The sequence below is a fragment of the Staurois parvus genome, unplaced genomic scaffold, assembly GCF_062004578.1.
Source record: "Staurois parvus isolate SC_StPar_1 unplaced genomic scaffold, SC_StPar_1.0 ptg001037l, whole genome shotgun sequence".
Lineage (NCBI taxonomy): Eukaryota > Metazoa > Chordata > Amphibia > Anura > Ranidae > Staurois > Staurois parvus.
The window spans coordinates 1084798-1104316 of NW_028318833.1; the positions used below are offsets into that span (position 1 = coordinate 1084798).

General features: G+C 41.2%; 1 protein-coding gene across 3 annotated transcripts in view; it reads left to right on the forward strand.

Annotated features, from left to right (window-relative positions):
- Positions 1-1324: 1324 nt before the first annotated feature.
- Positions 1325-19519, forward strand: part of LOC149441011 (uncharacterized) — a 46949-nt gene continuing 28754 nt past the window's right edge. The window contains exons 1-5 of one of the 3 annotated variants that reach the window (XM_089657885.1): positions 1325-1761; positions 10896-11055; positions 13395-13414; positions 16658-16901; positions 16976-17164. In XM_089657885.1, coding sequence (XP_089514011.1) covers positions 10995-11055; positions 13395-13414; positions 16658-16901; positions 16976-17164 — 514 coding nt within the window. In that variant the 5' untranslated portion in view covers positions 1325-1761; positions 10896-10994. The remainder of the gene's footprint in view (positions 1762-10895; positions 11056-13394; positions 13415-16657; positions 16902-16975; positions 17165-19519) is intronic. The other 2 variants (XM_089657883.1, XM_089657884.1) reach the window with 2 other exon arrangements.

The following is a 19519-nucleotide window of genomic DNA, read 5'->3' on the forward strand; positions in this document are numbered from 1 at the left end:
CTATCTATCTATCTATCTATCTATCTATTATCTATCTATCTATCTATCTATCTATCTATCTATCTATCTATCTATCTATTATCTATCTATCTATCTATCTATTATCTATCTATCTATCTATCTATTATCTATCTATCTATCTATCTATCTATCTATCTATCTATCTATTATCTATCTATCTATCTATCTATCTATCTATCTATTATCTATCTATCTATCTATCTATCTATCTATTATCTATCTATCTATTATCTATCTATCTATCTATCTATCTATCTATCTATCTATCTATTATCTATCTATCTATCTATTATCTATCTATCTATCTATCTATCTATCTATCTATCTATCTATTATCTATCTATCTATTATCTATCTATCTATCTATCTATCTATCTCCCCATTTAGTCATAAATGCCGGCTCTTCACCTTACACTCTGACCCCAGGTTCACACCTAAGCGTTTACTGCTGTGTATTACATAAACGCACTACAGTCCATTTAACATGATTTCCTATGGGACACATCTCCGTGTTTTCACCCGGTGTGTTTTTGGAAATGGTCAGGGACTCTTTTGAATGCAAAATGTTGCGTTTTTGGTTCTATAGACTTTAATGGGAATGCTGCAGAAAAGCATGTATTGCATTTTTTATGTGTTTTGTGTTTAAAATCTGCCTAGCAACAAGAAAAAAAACCCTGCAAAACGCATCAAAGACGCCGAAAAAACATGGCAAAAATGCAAGTGCAAAAACGCAAAACACAATGCAGAACCTCCTCAAATGCCACCTGCATAGGTGTGAGCCTAGACTATTTTTTTCAAAAACATTTGCGATTAAAAAATATCAGGTGACAAAAATATTGGGACAACCAACATTTTTTTTCTTACGGGCCTTTGCATTCCGAAAATATATAGGGTTTCAGGGTTCTAAGTAATGATCTAGTAACAAAAAATAAATAAAAAATTATATATATATCTATTTTATTTATTTATTTATTTATTTATTTTTTACATGTATGCGAGAAGTGTCAGAAGTAACTTGGGCAGCTGGTGGTTAATATTGGACGTAGTCCTTCTACTTTTACTACTCAAACTCCAAGTCTTTTACTTTGCTCGGAAATTGTTCATATAAAAGGCAGCTCCTTCCTTGAGCAAATAATAGAAATGATTCAGCAATGCTAATTAAATCTCAGGTAGAGAACACTCAGGTTAGTCATCCTGTGCAGGCACTGATAAGCCCTGGTAAAACCGGTTCTCCAGCAACCACTATCATTGTACATTGGACTTTGAACATGGGTGTGAGAGGGAAATGTAAACATGTCAGACTCTCTTTGGCAGGTAGCAAAGGTCGCTCAGATCCCTCCCAAGGTAGAAAAGAATTCTGAACAGCTGAAACGCCCAACTCAGCTTCTCTGGCTGGAAAATAAGGGGTTACGTGATTTATCCTGATCCACAAAAGAAGGCTTAAGAAGGAATGTGAATGCTGATCTTCCTTCTTGGTTTCATGGTGATATTAGGATGTGACATTCCCTTCTATATGCACTGAGGAATAACAAACCAGAGGACCAGGAGAGACAAAATGTGACTTCATGAAACACTATCAAAGGAATAGATGAAGAGTCAAAGGCAGCAAATAAGACCAGCAGCAGACCCAGTTTTCGGATATCAAAGATCATTTCTGAAGGGAACACCTGGATACAGCACCCCGAACACCATCCCTCCATTCATGGTATGACATCTGCAAGTCCTAGAGATCTTATTGAAGTAAGTGACACCAGACTATAGGCGATGTTATCTCTACAGATGGGGTCAGAAGGGCGATTCTTAAACTGCTGACAGGTGGCCTACAGCAGAATCACCCAGAACCCAGTGTGAAGAATCGCTTCCCTTACTGAAGTCGCTCATTAGCTCACTTAAAGGCGATGGAGCCACATCTCTGGGGTTTGGCCAATGAGATGGTGAATCCATGGGGAAAATTAGATGGTATTAGTGATCTTGTTGGTTATAATCTTGTCTACCAGCACCGTCAATAAACTCATTTTAAATATGTTAAATATGTGTCAGGTACGCCGTCATATAAAATCGGAAATTCTACGAGACGGAGTGAGAGCAATACTTCTAGGCCCACCATTACTGGTTATATCTAAGCTGATGGCCCTCCAGAGGATTCCCCCCCCCCCCTCCTGACCAGGCTATTGTTTACGATAAAGCGCTGCATTATTTTACCTGACAGTTGCGCAGTCATGCAACGCTGCACCCAAATTACATTTATGTCCTTTTTTCCCCACAAATAGAGCTACCTTTCGGTGGTATTTGATTGCCTCTGCGTTTTTTTAATTTTTGTGCACTATAAACAAAAAAAGACCGACAATTTGGAGAAAAAACAATATTTTGGACTTTTTGCTATTAAACATGTCCAGTAAAAAAATTTAAAAAATCAAATTTCAGCATAAAAATATATTCTGCGACATGTCTTTGCTAAAAAAAAATCCCGATACGTGTAAATTAATTGGTTTACGTGAAAGTTATAGCGTTTACAAATGGCGGTATAGATACTGGGAATTCTTTTTTTGAGTCCCCCGTTGGCAGTCCTGGTTCCTTTGCCCTGCCAAGTGCCCCCACTTGCACGCTTGCTATGGGGCACTCGAGCAGGCTCGCTTCTGACATTGTCCATTCACATACCGAGCGTAGCTTGGCCTGCCCCCTGCTCTCTCTTCATTCACTCACTGGCTGTGATTGACAGCAACAGGAGCAAATGGCTCCCACTGCTGTGCAAGCCAATGAGGAGAGAGAGACCCAAGAAAGCCACTGCTCTCATGTACAATGCTGGATTGAGATGGGGCTCAGGTAAGTATAAGGGGGGGGAGCTGCACCTAGAATAATTTTTTACCTTAATGCATTCTATTCTATTCTAAAAACCTTCTGGCTTTAGGATCACTTTAAGGTAAAAAAAACCTTCTGCATGCAGCTTCACCCACCAGCCCCTCTTATACATACCTGAGCCCAATCTTGATCCAGAAATGTTCATGAGAGCAGTGGCTCTCTCTGCTCTCTGCCTCCTCATTGGCTCATACACAGCAGAGGGAGACAATGTTAATCAAAGCCAGTGAGGTGGGAGTGAGGGCAGGGCTGAGCCAAGCTGTGTGTGTCTTATTGACAATTGTCACCACTTCAGGAGCGAGTGCACAGGAGTGCCCCCGTAGGGCACTCAGTGGGGGGGGGGGGCAAGAGTGCTGGCGGGCGATCCCAGAAGAGGAGAATTGGGGCTGCTCTGTGCAAAACCATTACAGAGAGCAGGTAAGTATAACATGTTGGTTATTTTAAAAAAAATCCAACCTTTAAAATAATACAATACAGTTCAGGGATAGAAGGGCCCTGCTCCTTGGAGCTTACAATCTAAGAGGGAGGGGCTAGTGGTACAAAAGGTAATAACTGTGGGGAATGAACTGATAGGAGGAATAGAGATTCGGTTATTAGCTGAAGGCAGCATAGGCTTCCCTGAAGAGATAGGTTTTCAGAGATTGCCTAAAAGTGGGCAGAGTAGACGATAGTCCGATAGATTGGGGTAGAAAGGAAGGGGGAAGCTCTGGAGAAGTCCTGGAGATGAGCAAGGGAAGAGGAGACAAGGAAGCTAGGGAGCAGGAGGTTGTGGGAGGAGCAGAGAGGACGGATTGGATGATATTTGGGGACAAGATTGGTGATGTAATTTGGGGCGGAGTTATAAATGGCTTTATATGTTATTGTTAATGTTTTGAATTTTATTCATTGGGCATTGGGAAGCCAGTGGGGGGATTGGCAGAGAGGGGTGGAGGCCAGTGGAGGGATTGGCAGAGAGGGATGGAGGCCAGTGGAGGGATTGGCAGAGAGGGATGGAGGCCAGTGGAGGGATTGGCAGAGAGGGATGGAGGCCAGAGGAGGGATTGGCAGAGAGGGGTGGAGGACACTGAGTGGAAGCCAGTGGAGGGATTGGCAGAGATGGGTGGAGGCCAGTGGAGGGATTGGCAGAGAGGGATGGAGGCCAGAGGAGGGATTGGCAGAGAGGGATGGCAGACATGGAACAGTTAGTAAGGTGGATGATTCTGGCAGCAGCATTCATGATAGACTGAAGAGGGGATAGCCTGAGATGAGGTCAGCCAACGAGGATAGAGTTACAATAGTCAAGGCGAGAGATAACCAGGGAGGGAATACGTTGCTTTGTAGTTTCAGAGGGTAAGAACGGGCGTATCTTGGAGATGTTGCGGAGGTTGCAACATCCACACATGTAGGACACCCAACATTGGAGGTGATTTATTCTTCCAAAGAAAATACACTTTTGCACACTGGTACTGACTAGTATTCCCATGTTTCTCTTCTCCCTCAGTTTTTCTCCTTTACTGAGCTAATGTGGCCCCAGCACTGATGGAGAGGGCAGGGGAGGGGCCAACTAGGATGATGTGCAGGCAGCTGACATCCTCCTTATGAACTGATGATGTAATTGGTGGTCAGGATGCCGGTGGCTAGAAGGTCATAATGGTGCACAATGAAATCCTGTGCCTTTGTGTAACTAAGAGGCAGGCTTCTTCCACCCGCTGGCTTGTATACAAATTTTGGGCAATTCTTAGACATTTTGCCAAGGCACCCCGGTTGAGAGGCTGGTCTAAAATCAGCAGTGCATGTTGGGTGTGGTCTTATCTCTGTACTATACAAATCCCATAGTCCATAGTGCATTTCAGGAGTGAGCAAGAGAGAGAGTGGCTGCATACCGAAACACAGCAGGAGCATGGAGAGCACAAACAGCCACCTTCTAACAGGATGTCAGCAGCATAAAAAAAAAGAATTTGGAGATTTGGAGGCTGAGATCAATAGAAGGAACTTTTTCTTAGATAGGAATACATGTTTGAATAGAATATATATATTTTTAAACTAGAATTTAGCGTCGATTTAACATGTTATGTAATTTCAAAATTCCATTTTAATATTTTGACCACTTGCCCTCCAGAGGATTTACCCCCCTTCCTGACCAGAAAGTAAAACATAGTTTTTTTTTCTCAAAATTGTTGGTCTATTTTTGTTATAGCGCAAAAAATGTAAAACGCACAGGTGATCCCATACCACCAAAAGAAAGCGCCATTTGTGGGGAAAAAAAGAGCATAAACTTCATTTGGGTGCAGCGTTGCATGACCACGAAATTCTCACTTAAAGTAACTCAGCAGCGTATCGCAAAAAATGGCCTGGTCAGGAAGGGGAGAAATCCTCTGGAAGGCAAGTGGATACACGTGATTTTGCGCAGCCCTGCCGCCCTGTAGCAGTAATGCTGCTATAGGGTGGGCAGGAAGCGGTTAAACAGGCGGTTTTCTCACTTGTTTTTTTTAAGGTTTTACCACCTTCATGACCAGGGCATTTTTTTTTTGCTATTCAGCACTGTGCTACTTTAACTGTCCATTGGTCATGCAACATGTACGCAAATAGTATTTTTATAATTTGTTTTCACACAAATACAGCCCTGGTCAAAAGTTTTGAGAATGACACAATATTATTTTTCACAAAGTCTGCTGCTTCAGTGTTTTTGGATCTTTTTGTCAGATGTTACTATGGTATACTGAAGCACAATTACAAGCATTTCATAAGTGTCAAAGGCTTTTATTGACAATTGCATTACGTTTATGCAAAGAATCAGTATTTGCAGTGTTGACCCTTCTTTTACAAGACCTCTGCAGTTCGCCCTGGCATGTCAATCAGCTTCTGGGCCACATCCTGACTGATGGCAGCCCATTCTTGCATAATCAATGCTTGGAGTTTGTTAGAATATGTGAGGTTTTCTTTGTTCACCCGCCTCTTGAGGATTGACCACAAGTTCTGAATGGGATTAAGGTCTGGGAAGTTATCTGGCCATGGACCCAACATTCCGATGTTTTCCTCCCCTAGCCACTTAGTTATCCCTTTTGCCTTATGGCAAGGGGCCCCATCATGCTGGAAAAGGCATTGTTCCTCACCAAACTGTTCTTGGATGGTTGGGAGAAGTTGGTCTTGGAGGATGTTTTTGGACCATTCTTTATTTATGGCTGTGAGTGAGCCCATTGCCTTGGCTGAGAAGCAACCCCACACATGAATGGTCTCAGGATTCTTTACTGTTGGCATGACATAAGACTGATGGTAGCACTCACCTTTTCTTCTCTGATTTTTTCTGGATGCCCCAAACAATCGGAAAGGGGATTCATCAGAGAAAATGACTTACCCCCAGTCCTCAGCAATCCAATCCCTGGACCTTTTGCAGAATATCAGTCTGTCCCTGATCTTTTTCTGTTTTTCCTGGAGAGAAGTGGCTTCTTTGCTGCCCTTCTTGACACCAGGCCATCCTCCAAAAGTCTTCTCCTCTCTGTGCGTGCCGATGCATCACACCTGCCCGCTGCCATTCCTGAGCAAGCCCTGCACTGGTGATGCCCCAATCCCGCAGCTGAATCCACTTTAGGAGAGGGTCCTGACACTTGCTGGACTTTCTTGGGTGCCCTGAAGTCTTCTTCACAACAATTGATCTCTCCTTGAAGTTCTTGATGATCCGATAAATGGTGGATTTAGGTGTAATCTTAATAGCAGCAATATCCTTCCCTGTGAATCACTTTTTGTGCAAAGCAATGATGACTGCACATATTTCCTTACAGGTAAATTAATATTTGTGTCATTCTCAAAATTTTTGGCCAGGGCTGTAGAGCTTTCTTTTAGTGGTATTTAATCCCCACTGTTTTTTTTGTTTTTTGTTTTTTTTTTTCTGTATAAACAAAAACAATTCACAAAATGTAATTAAAAAAAACATTTTTCTTAGTTTCTCTTAAAAGATTTTGCAAATAATTAATCTTTCTTCATAAATTTAAGCCAAAATGTATTCTGCTACATTTCTTTGGTAAGAATAATCCAAATCAGTGTATATTATTTAGTCTGTATGAAAGTTATATCGTCTACAAACTATGGTAGAATCAGTATATTTGAAAATCAATACTGACAGGCGATTTCCTTTCTTGAGGCCCTAAAATTGCCAGGACAGTACAAATACTCCCCAAATGACCCCGTTTTGGGAAGTAGATCATCTTAGGTATTTAGTAAGAGGTTTTCTGTAGTTGTATTTTTTTTTGTCACAATTGTTTGGAAAATTAAGAAATTATATAAGTTTGTTTCACTTTTGTTTCCTTTTTTTTGTCACCAGTTCAGTACAGCGCCATGATATCACTGGTCTGGTGGTGATCAAGGTTAATGATTGGTGACAGTATTTAAAAAAATATATTTTTTTTAATTGCATTTTTTTACACTTTTTTTTTCTTTTTAACATTGTTTTTTAACTATTTTTTTTTACATCCTGTTATCAGAGTAGTTCAGTATGACCATAGTGACACTATACTACTTTGGGGGTGTGATCAGGAATTTTTACACTATTATTGCATATAACAGTGATGATAACTTTTATAAGTAATAGTTAACTGTCATCAATGTCTTTCCATTCATAACAGCTTGATTACTATTATGATCTGTGATTGGCTACATCTGTGGGCCAATCACAGCATCACAATACTAAGCAAAAAAGGAAGCCATTCATGACTGTTTTGCTGACATTCTAATCAAGAGGTCATTATGAACAATCATTGTGTTGATCGCGGTAATTCGATGGACACAGCGGTCATGGAATCGCGCTACTGCATGCCCAAAGGGGTGCCCAGTACGCATCCTTCCAGAGTTGTACCAGTACATAGTGGTGCCTGCAGCTGCCACCCGCTTGCAGTACATTTACTGTGAGCGGGTTAGCAAGTGGTTAAAATAATACCTTGTGACCCATGAAGGTACTTGTTCAGACATTTCCTGTTATAGGGTCAGAGTACTCCCAGAGTTGTCCAATTGGGCTCCTAGGTTGTCACCCAGTTACATGGGCTTCCAATGGAGACTGGAGAAGGTGACAGAAAAGAGGCAAGGAAGAATGAATGAAGGATGAAAATATGGTGAAAAAAGGATTTTGTAAGAAATAAAAATTATATATATATATATATATATATATATTGCGTATATACCTGTATAATTTTATTAGTGATCGTGCATTTTGCATAGGTTATGGTCATATATTTACAGAATGTTATTGAAGAAGAGTGATCATACCGGTTTTCAGCCCTTAAAATATCACAGCTTCTGAATGATGGTAAAGTGTAACTAAAGCGACTTGTGCGCCAAATTCAGATCGTTCTAAAAATGTGCCACAATGTATCCCATTGAATGTGCCAAATGTAAACGTGGGGCTAATTAAGATCAGCTATCTTTTGGCGTACAAAGAAAGATTGGTTTAGACAGAATTTGCGAAAGTGTCTCAAGTGCATTCTAAAAGGGGTGTGCCATGAGCCAGATTCAAGTACACGTTCTATACGGCACATTTGGAGTGAATTTGGAGTGAATTTGTCACATTCTTTACCACTTTCAGAATACAAGACACTTTCACAAAATCTGCTTGAGCCAGTTTTTTTTAATTCCAGGGTCTGTGTCCAATCATTGTCCAGTTAAAAAGAACAAAAAAACTCTTCCTTTCACTGCTTAATTTTTTCTTTTACACAATCCCTGAGTTTTATTCTGGAGTGAACCCCACATTGGCCATTTACTCCCCTTTGGTTACATTACACTGCTAGTCAACCAACAGTAATACCTTCAAATTCTTAGTCCTCCCACTCCTTGCACTATACCTGATATTGTGTATACATTGTTTGTACATTTAGGAGACAGGTTACCATGTTACCCTCGTATCACATTCCTAACTATTAGCACCTACAGGAATGTGGCCGGACAGCTCTCCTAATGACGCTATTTCCTGTGATTGTCATCCACTCTCCGCCTGTGCTATGCATTACTGTATATTTACAATTAACATAGTTATTCGGTATACCTCTCCTTTTTCTATTTAAAACAATACAGGAATGTGGTTTCTAAATGTTTAACCCTTTGTTAGAACAGGTAATGTTTAAATCTAGTTTTACAGATGATATCCAGGGACTCCAAACAGAGCATAGACAAGATTATTTATGTTTAATTATGTGGGAACTCGCTCCAAATGGTAGAGCTTTGTTAAACGCACACAGCAACTCGCTTTCTTTTTTAAGGCTTTTTAGCCCACTTTTATTTAAAGAAAATGTCCCGTCACATAAAGCTTCCCATGCAGGGGTATCCACCATCAAACACATGCAAATGAAAATTCAGCCTCCTGGCTTGTACACAAGTTTTATGTTTGTCTCCTACAGACTCTTATCAAAATATGGCTCTCGCACACAGCTGGCCACTAGTACACAGCTAGTCTGGCTTCCACCTCTCCTTGGTGAAGACCTCCTGACTCCTGTCTTCCGGGTGGAGCCCTCCTGACTCCTGTCTTCCGGGTGGAGCCCTCCTGACTCCGTCTGACTCTGTCTGCCGGGGTGGAGACCTCCTGACTCCTGTCTTCCTGGTGGAGCCCTCCTGACTCCTGTCTTCTGCGTGGAGCCCTCCTGACTCCGTCTGACTCCATCTGCCGGGGTGGAGCCCTCCTGACTCCTGTCTGCAGGGGTGTAGCCCAGAACCCTGGTCCTGACTCTATGAAAAGGCCTGCACACACCTGTGCAATCAGTCTCCTGGCCATTCCTAAAACCTGGTCCCAGGATTGGAGATTTCATCCCTCCCAAATCGCTTTGAAATCTCCAGGCTCCAGGTCCCAAAATGGACCTTACAAACAAATGAGGAAAGTGAAAACACACATTCCTCTGTATCAAACACTTACCCCGGAGCCCCTCAACCTGCCTTGTTGAGAATCCTGGGTGAAATAACTTTCCCACATCGTGACAGATCGTCACACTGTCACAATATACATACACTATATTGCCAAAAGTATTGTGCCAGCCCTCCATATCATTGGAATCAGGTGTTCCAATCCCCTCCATGGATGCAGGTATATACAATCAAGCCCCTAGACATGCAGACTGCTTCTACAAACATTCTATTGAAAGAATGGGTCGCTCTCAGGAGCTCAGTGACTCCAAGCATGGTCCCGTGATAGGTTGCTACCTGCACAATAAGTCCAAATTTTGGATATAGCAGTGAAGGGTTAGACCATCAGGTTTTTATTGTTTTCTGTTTCCCTCTTGGTAGATTTATTTTCTTTATCTTTTCCTGGTGCACACTCTTTCCAAGACTGAAAATGATGGGAAGTCCAAAATTTCGAGTTGTCACCAAGACAGTAATAGAGGGAAAATCTTCCAATGAGGATATTTGCTCCAATGATATCTAACTGGGGATTTCCTTCATCTTAAAGAGATTTGTTTCTCACTTTCTGTTGTCTACAGGGCAGGAAGTCAATAGACATGTGTCCATAGGGCCAAAAAAACAATAGGAATTTTAAGCATTCCCTACTCAAAACTCAAATCAAAACTGAAAAACATTTTTGGATTAAGATACATTTACTTGGAGCATAACTCCTTGGACTAACCGCAAACCTCACAGGAAAGATATAGTTTAAAGGTTGGGTTCGGGAGCTAGGTTGAGCTTGAAAATGGCCACCAGATTTACATATCTCTCTTAGATTTACCAACACAGTGAGGGCCTAACTGATTGGATATAAATTAAATTAATGGTTGAGATAGACCCCCATGCTACATGGTTGTTGATAAATCTAAGAGAGATTGTACAATGGGTCTGTAAGGTGTGTGGTCGTGTGTGGTCAGCACAAGGATTGTATTTACAGCTAGAGGTCAAGTTCCTTATGACATTATCTTAAAATATAAGAAATTATACTATAGTATAATATATATAGTGTTTGGTGTGGTTATTTCATTATTGTGACTGAAACTAACCTCCACAAATGGTACAATGTTTCTTTCTAATGAATAATAATAATAATAAATCTATTTTACATTTATGCATCTACTTTTCAGAGGAACACATCCCTTAAAAGAATAATTTAGAGCAGAAAATTGGAAGTCAGAAGTTAGAGCATCGATTTTTCAGAAGGCAAATATTTGACTCTAAAAGAGATGGATTCCGAAGTGGGAATTAAAATTAGTCAAATCAAACAACGTATGGACCAAATCTATGGTAAGTTCATGTGTTTTAGCTTTCATTTCTAATAGCTTGTATCAGGAACAGAAATGCTGCACTCTGAGATACAAAATATTCTTCCTTTATTAGAATAGCCAGCAGGAATAAATTCTATAATGACATGTTTGGAGCTAGGCACAGCACTTCGTGAAAGCTTTCTTTGAGAATGCGCAGTGTCTAGTGAGAAACAGGTCAACACATACAAGCTTTTCTGCCATCTACCAGAAATTATTTTGGTGTGAATTCCACCCAAAAAACACAGGTATGGGGAAGTGGAAGGGGTCACCACTGCATTCTTTCTTTCTTTCTTTTTCTCTTTTCTTTCTTTCTTTCTTTCTTTTTCTCTCTTTCTCACTTTCTTTTTCTTTCTTTCTTTCTCTCTTTCTTTTTCTTCTCTCTTTCTTTTTCTCTTTCTCTCTTTCTTTCTTTCTTTCTTTCTTTCTCTCTCTCTCTCTTTCTTTCTTTCTTTCTTTCTTTCTTTCTTTCTTTCTTTCTTTCTCTCTCTCTTTCTTTCTTTCTTTCTTTCTTTCTTTCTTTCTTTCTTTCTTTCTTTCTTTCTTTCTTTCTCTCGTTCTCTCTTTCTCTCTCGTTCTCCCCTCTCCTCGCCCCCTCTCTTTATCTCTCTCTTTCTCTCTTGTTCTCTCTTTCTCTCTCATTCTCTCTTTCTCTCTCGTCCCCCCTCTCTCTCTCCCCCCTCTCTTTATCTCTCTCTTTCTCTCCCGTTCTCTCTTTCTCTCTCATTCTCTCTTTCTCTCTCGTCCCCCCCCCTCTCTCTCCCCCCTCTCTTTATCTCTCTCTTTCTCTCTTGTTCTCTCTTTCTCTCTCATTCTCTCTTTCTCTCTCGTCCCCCCTCTCTCTCTCCCCCCTCTCTTTATCTCTCTCTTTCTCTCCCGTTCTCTCTTTCTCTCTCTTTCTCTCTTGTTCTCTCTTTCTCTCTCGTTCTCTCTTTCTCTCTTGTTCTCTCCCTCTCCCCCATTTCTCTCGCTCTCGCTCTCTCTCTATCTCTCGTCTCCCCCCTCTCTCCCTCTCTCCCTCTCCCCCCTCTCTCCCTCTCCCCCTTCTCTCTCTCCCCCTTCTCTCTCTCTCTCTCTCTCTCTCTTTTTCTCTCTCTCTCTCTCCCCCCCCCCCTCTCTCCCTCTCTTTCTTGCTTCTCAGAATATTTGAACTAAGAATTCAGCACAATGAAGTATGTGTGTTGTGAAACAAGGCAATTAACTGATTTCATAACACCACCCAGCACACAAGTGACTTCTCCCTCTCTAGGGCAGTGACCTCCCTCCTTTTTCTTCTGTTGTTTTCACTTCAAAAGTTGCAAGTCAGTGCTATGTTTTCTGTTGTTTATTTGTAAAACAAATCTTTTTATGTTATTAGTTAAAACAAGACTAAGCCTCCGTTCACAATATGAACCACATTCCTGTGCAATTCATATGTGATTCAGCGCAGTCGGTCTGCTCAGAATGGGCTCAAATCGCACCGCATCACACCAAAGACCAAAATGCACCTTTTTTGGAGACGCACAGCAACTGGATTGCATGGTCATTTTGTACCAGTGCAGGCAAACGCACTACATCTGCGACTTGTGTTTGGGGTGTTGTTAGCTTTTGTGTTGACAGCTGCAACAGATCACAAGGGCATTGAGTTTGCATTGCGGTGCCAAAAATGCACAGGGATTGTTGGTGTTTCCTGCACCTCATAAGGTGTGAACCTAGACTTAATGCACACGGATGTTTTTAGGCATTAAAATAAATAAAAAACTAAGCTTTTAACCATGTTAGGGAAGCCAAAGGGTGGAGAAAGCTGGCCATAGAAGTGCATGGTTGCACTTCCATGATACGTCCATGTTCGAGAAAATACATTGTATCTACAACAAAACATTGGTGTTCACACAAGTTTAGGGGCCTACAATCATTCACTTCTATGGCTGGCTGTATGCTCCAGAAAAAGTTTTTCATGCTAGCCATATTACATGCCTAAGGATGTATGTGTGCATGCAAAACAGTTAATAAACAGTAAATAAATGAACAAATAAATAAATGAAGTTGGAGCACTCCTATTCTGGTGCAGCAATGCATGGGAGCCAATCAGCTTCTAACTCCAGCTTGTTTAATTAAGCTTTGACAATGAAAACCTGGAAGCTGATTGGTTTTCTATGCAGAGCTGCACCAGATGTTGAACCCTCCAGTTTTAGTAAATAACCCCCAATGTGTCTAAAAGTGAATTTACTATTCCTGCTCATCAGACACCTGTGTCTACCATGTACCCCAATCTGCTCTCTGCCCTTCACTTCCCTTCTAGTTCTATCTCATTCTTATCTTGTCTTTTATTCTGTTTAACAGAGAAGAAGAAAGGAAAATCGGTAAGCAAGTGTTATTTTCATTTTATAATTTACATAATTGTTATTCATTCTTTAGATTTTACTTTTCTGTACAGTATATTCATAGAGTTGAATCCAGCGTGTTTATCATGCTCCCATTAGGTTGTATTTATTTGTATCACCCTCCTATGGAAGCTAGGGGGAGCTAGTTGATTTATGTTTTAGTAGGAGACTAAATAGCAGCAGGAAGATAGTCAGAGGGGTCAAATTTTGTTCAGGGCTGAGATACTCCGAAGATCAACTCTCTGAAACATCCCTCTGACCTAGAGACTTGGAGAAATCTTGAGGACTCAGTGGGTGGGGGTGAGGAGTGACTGGTCTATATGCCTAAAGGATCTTAACCAATCCCCAAGCTGGGGCTTGGCAAGGGGTGGGAACAGCCTTTAAGGATAGCTGAGCCTGCTCAGTAGGAGGGGGAGTTCAGGTGGAAGATGTGACAGCAGGAGCTGGAATGTGGAGCCTGAGAGGGAGCCCAGAGAAGGGGTCTGCCTCCAGGGGAGCCTTGACAGAGGGAAAGTTGAACCTCATTGGTCTCTTGAGAGAGGACCATCTGTGGAGCTATGGGACGAACCAGTCCAGCAGAAGGCCTGAAGGCAGCTGCCAACCTACAGCCTACAGAAGAGGAACAGTGAGTACCCCTACACCCCCTGGACTGGAGTAGGGGAGAGGGCATTTGGGTGGGAAACCCACTGGACTGTAAATGTCAGACTCTAGATCCCCTTGTCCAGGGATTCCTACAGCAGGAGAGGCTGGAGAGCTCTCTAGGAAGATAAAACCCTTCTGAGTACTTGTATATACTTTCAGGAAGTCCTCAGTTTAACAGTTCTTTAGGCATCCCATGTACAGTGGATATAAAAAGTCTACACACCCCTGGTAAAATGTCAGGTTTCTGTGATGTAAAAAATTGAGACAAAGATAAATCATTTCAGAATGTTTTCCACCTTTAATGTGATCTATGAACTGTACAACTCAATTGAAAAACAAACTGAAATATTTTAGGGGGGGGGGAGTAAACCTAAAAAACTAAAATAATGTAGTTGCATAAGTGTGCACACCCTCTTATAACTGGGGATGTAGCTATGTTCATAATTAAGCAATCACATTCAAAATCATGTTAAATAGGAGTCAGTACACGCCTGCCATCATTTAAAGTGCATCTGATTACCCCAAATAAAGTTCAGCTGTTCTATTTGGTCTTTCCTGACATTTTCTTAGTCGCATCCTACAGCAAAAGCCATGGTCCGCAGAGAGCTTCCAAAGCATCAGAGGGATCTCATTGGTAAAAGGTATCAGTCAGAAGAAGCGTACAAAAGAATTTCCAAGGCATTATACTATGGATCGCAGTCCATAGTCATCAAGTGGAAGAAATATGACGCAACAGTGGCATTACCAAGAACTGGACGTCCCTCCAAAATTGATGAAAAGACAAGAAGTAAACTGGTGTGGGAGGCGGCCAAGAGGCCTACAGCAACATTAAAGGAGCTGCAGGAATAGCTGGCAAGTACTGGCTGTGTGGTCCATGTGACAGCAATCTCTCATATTCTTCATATGTCTGGGCTATGGGGTAGAGTGGCAAGACTGAAGCCTTTTCTTATGAAGCAAAACATCCAAGCCAATTCAATTTTGCAAACACACATCTGAAGTCTCCCAAAAGCATGAGGGAACATGTGGTATGGTCTGATGAAACCAAGGTTGAACTTTTTGGCCATAATTCCAAATGATATGTTTGGCTCAAAAACAACACCGCACATCACCAAAAGAACACCATACCCACCGTGAAGCATGGTGGTGGCAGCATCATGCTTTGGGGCGGTTTTTCTTCAGCTGGAACTGGGGCCTTAGTCCAGGTAGAGGGAATTATGAACAGTTCCAAATACTGGTCAATATTGGCACAAAACCTTCAGGCTTCTTCTCGAAAGCTGAACATGAAGAGGAACTTCATCTTTCAGCATGACAATGACCCAAAGCATACATCCAAATCAACAAAGGAATGGGTTTATCAGAAGAAGATTTAAGTTTTGGAATGGCCCAGCCAGAGCCCAGACCTGAATTTGATTGAAATTCTGTTGGGAGATCTGAAGAGGGCTGTACACAGGAGATGCACTCGCGGAGATGCAATCTGACAGATTTGTTGTGTTTTTGCCAGGAAGAGCGGGCAAATATTGCCAAGTCAGGATGTGCCATGCTGATAGACTCCTACCCAAAAAGACTGAGTACTTATGCAACCAGATTATTTTAGTTCTTTATCTTTAATTCCCCTCACCTGAAAGATTTCAGTTTTTTTGTTCAACTGAGTTGTACAGTTTATAGGTCACATTAAAGGTGCAAAAAGTTATGAAATTATTTATCTTTGTCTAATTTTTTACATCACAGAAACCTGACATTTTAATAGGGGTGTGTAGACTTTTTTTATACACTGTATCCCTCATCCCCATCATCCAAGTTCAACACCCTAATGAAATTAAAAAAAACAAGTTCAAAGACTGTTAACTGTCTCTGAAGTGCAAGTCTGGCAGGAAACGTGTGTTGCCTGGCTGTGCAGGACTATAGGGGGACCCAAATCTTCATCAACTATTAAGGGGGTAGTGCTACATTTTATCATTATTGTTCAGGATTTATATAGCGCCAACAGTTTGCACAATGTTTTACAGTGCGTGGGCAGATGGTACAATTACAATACAATTTAATAAAGTAGTACTTATAAAAAAAAGAGAGGCTGAATTCTATTTGTCCTTGTTTTTCCAGCAAGGTTATAACAGGAATATGGGCCCATTCAGCCAAAAGATAATTTGTGAGATTAGGTATTGATGTTGGATGAGAAGACTTGGCTCACAATTGGGTTCAAGTCATCCCAAAGGTGTTCAGTAGGGTGGAGGTCAGGGTTCTGTGAAGAACATTCAAGTTCCTCAATGGCACACTGGTCAAACCATGCCTCTATGGAGCTGGCTTTTTACACAGTCATGCTACAGCAAAAAGAGGTCTTCACCAAACTTACCACAAGGTTAGAAGAGCACAATTGTCTACAATGTCTTTGTATGGCGTAGCATCGACAGTACCCTTCACTAAAAACACCTGACCTCAAACTTTTAGAGGGTGTCCATATAATTTTCCCCATCTAGGTATGAGGATCATGTAATCTCATACTTTTGGCCACAAGTGTATATAGATTTCTCTTCATACTTTCCATTTTGTATGAATACTGAATCTCCTTTATCCTGTTGGCAGTCAGGCTACGTGGTTGGGATTATAACCTCCGTACAGCAGAGTGAAATAGCATGGATAGACACGGAGCTAAGGCGTGCTGGTGAACACATAAAGGAAATCAGATATGTCAACGTGTCTAATATTAAGACTAAAGATTTTGACAAGGCCATTTCTGAATCTACATTCTGCCTCTACATCCTCACCGAACATAAATGGAAAACTGTCCTTTCTCCTTCAGAAAGAAAAAAAGCTCTCGCAAGCTTTGGTAAGTGATAGGACACTGTACAGAGATGTGTTTTTGTTTATTTGTGGAATTATTAAATTCTGTTCTCAATACAGGGAAGAAGAAACCGATTGTGTTAATTGTAGACATGGTGGACAGCAGTGATGAGGAGAGGAATCGGATTATAAAGGACCAGCCCAAAATTAAGGACTATATCTTGGATCTCTTCTTATTCAAAAAAATAGAAGAAAAATCCGACATTCCACAGGACAGCGGCCTTGGCCGAGGATCTACGAGCTTCCGAGGTGAGAATAAACATCTTCAGCTGGTTACATGGTGTACTAATGTTTCATATTTGTCACATAAACTACGTGATTACAATAACGCTTTACAAACCTGTGTTCCTGGGTTCTGTCCAGGGGCGGACTGACAACTCATGGGGCCCCCGGGCAATAGGGGATCATGGGGCCCCTGTGTCCTCACCCACATTCAAACCACACCCAAAAAAACCTATGAAAAAGACTATGAAAGATTCCAGGGGCATCTCGTGGGGCCCCCTACTGACCCCGGGCCCTCGGGCAGTGCCCGAGAGCCCGAATGGTCTGTCCGTCCCTGGTTCTGTCCCTACCCAGGACTCCATCTGTATGAGATTTGCATATGATTCCTAGGAATGTGTGGATTTATTCCATGTGCTCCAGTTCACTCCTCCAGTATGTGTCTGTAGGAGCCATGACAGAGGCATTAGATTGTAAGCTCTTTGATGACAAAATCTTTCTAGAAGCAGGATCCAGGGGAGATTCTGCTCTTCACACCCTCTTTTGTTACCTCTTAGAGAAGCCTTTCTCAAGCTTTTTAACACAAAGGAATCCTTGAAATAATGTTCCCATCTTAGGTAACCCCTGGTAATAATTACTATAGCTACATCTTGCGCTCCATTAGCATTATAGTCACTGTGTAGAATTCTCCTTACATTTGAGGTCACTGGGTGAAATCTCCCCTTCCAAACAGCTAAAAGAACATTGTTGTCAGTGTTTACCTTCCTGAGAAGATAAGATTCTGAGGTTCAAGAATGCCTACAAAATCTTGTATCGGTGGTATTATGCACCGGCTAGGTTCGGCTAACTTTATGCCCTCTTATCCACCAACCTGTTTCACAGGTAGGAACAATGACACACGTTTGGTGGTCTTGCCCTAAGGCATGCAGACCTTGCGTCAAGGTTTATGCACTTCTTCATACTTTGCTTCATGCTGATCTCAAACAAAATCCATATGAAGCCCTCCTCTTTAAACCAACTGAAGAGTTACTTCACCCTGAGCGACAATTGGCATCACATCTTTTTACTGCAACCAAAAGAATAGAAAACCTCAACCCTAAATTTCAAGGATGTCAAACACCGAATGAATAACGTTATGATCAATGACAAATTAATGGTCATACTATTCGATAGTCATGAGAAATTTCTTCGGGGTTGGCAACCCATGCCCAGCCATCTTGGTTTAACAATGCCCTTCTGTCGATCGAACAGTCCTGCATCACTGACCTGTGGGACTCCCTTCCTTTTACCCCTCTTTTCTCCTTCTCTTGCTCTAACTTTTCCTTTTCTAGTTCTTTTCTTTCCTCATCTTCCAGCCAATTGATAAGATTATTAAGCCGCCAGGCACTGGCCTCGTTCAGACGGTTGCAAAATTTATATTTCTTACCAGTGGTTACATGCCATGCTCTACGCACGATATTCCCATGCCTTTTTGAATGTATGACTTGACATGTTATAATATATTTCTATTTTACTAACATTTACATGACCCTTAACCTTTTATACTGTGTGGTCTTCAGCCTTGTTCATTTGTGCATTTTTTTTTATTTTGCACTTACCTAACCTGTTCCGTAACTGTCTTTGTCTGTACAACTGAATCATAACAAAAACTTTTGTAGAAGAGATTCTGAGGTTCATTGCTCAAGGAACCCCTAGGAACCTCTGAAGGAACACTGGCGTTCCAAGGAAACCTTGTTGGTATATATATAAATATATATATATATATATATATATATGAAATTAGAGATTTAGATTTAGACTGACTTTTCATTTCCAAGTTGAATCTGAATTTAAGAAATGTGAATTCCCCAAAATCTTCTGGGGGAAGGACCAAAGGCTTTTTCACACCTTTTGCTGCTCCTGCTGTTGGCTGATCTCCCTTACCTTGACTGCCAGTGCCACCAGGTCCCACCATTCTATTTTAGTATCCCTGGTTGGTTTTTTTTCAAAGGAAGTAGCTCAGCCAGATTTTTGGTCCCAATATCATATCAGGAAGGTTTTCCAAAATCAATCTAAACAATTTTTATAATTTTCTGTTCAGCAAGTCACATATTTTGGAGCCTGGTTTGCATTTTCATTGATTTCAATGGGACATCTAGTCTGAAAATTCTGAATTTCAGAGGTTTGATTTTTTTTTAAGTGTATCAAAGAGTAGGTCACTCATCTCTACTAAATATCTCTGTTTAGTTTTTTTTGTATTTGACGATTAGAAGAACTATCATTCCATTTTGGCTTTTGGATTTGTCGGATTTTCATTACTCAACTGTGCAGTAAAAGGAAAAGTACACAATTTCAATAGATTGCCTTTCATAATGGCTATCAAAATATCCTGAAGAAAAAAAAATC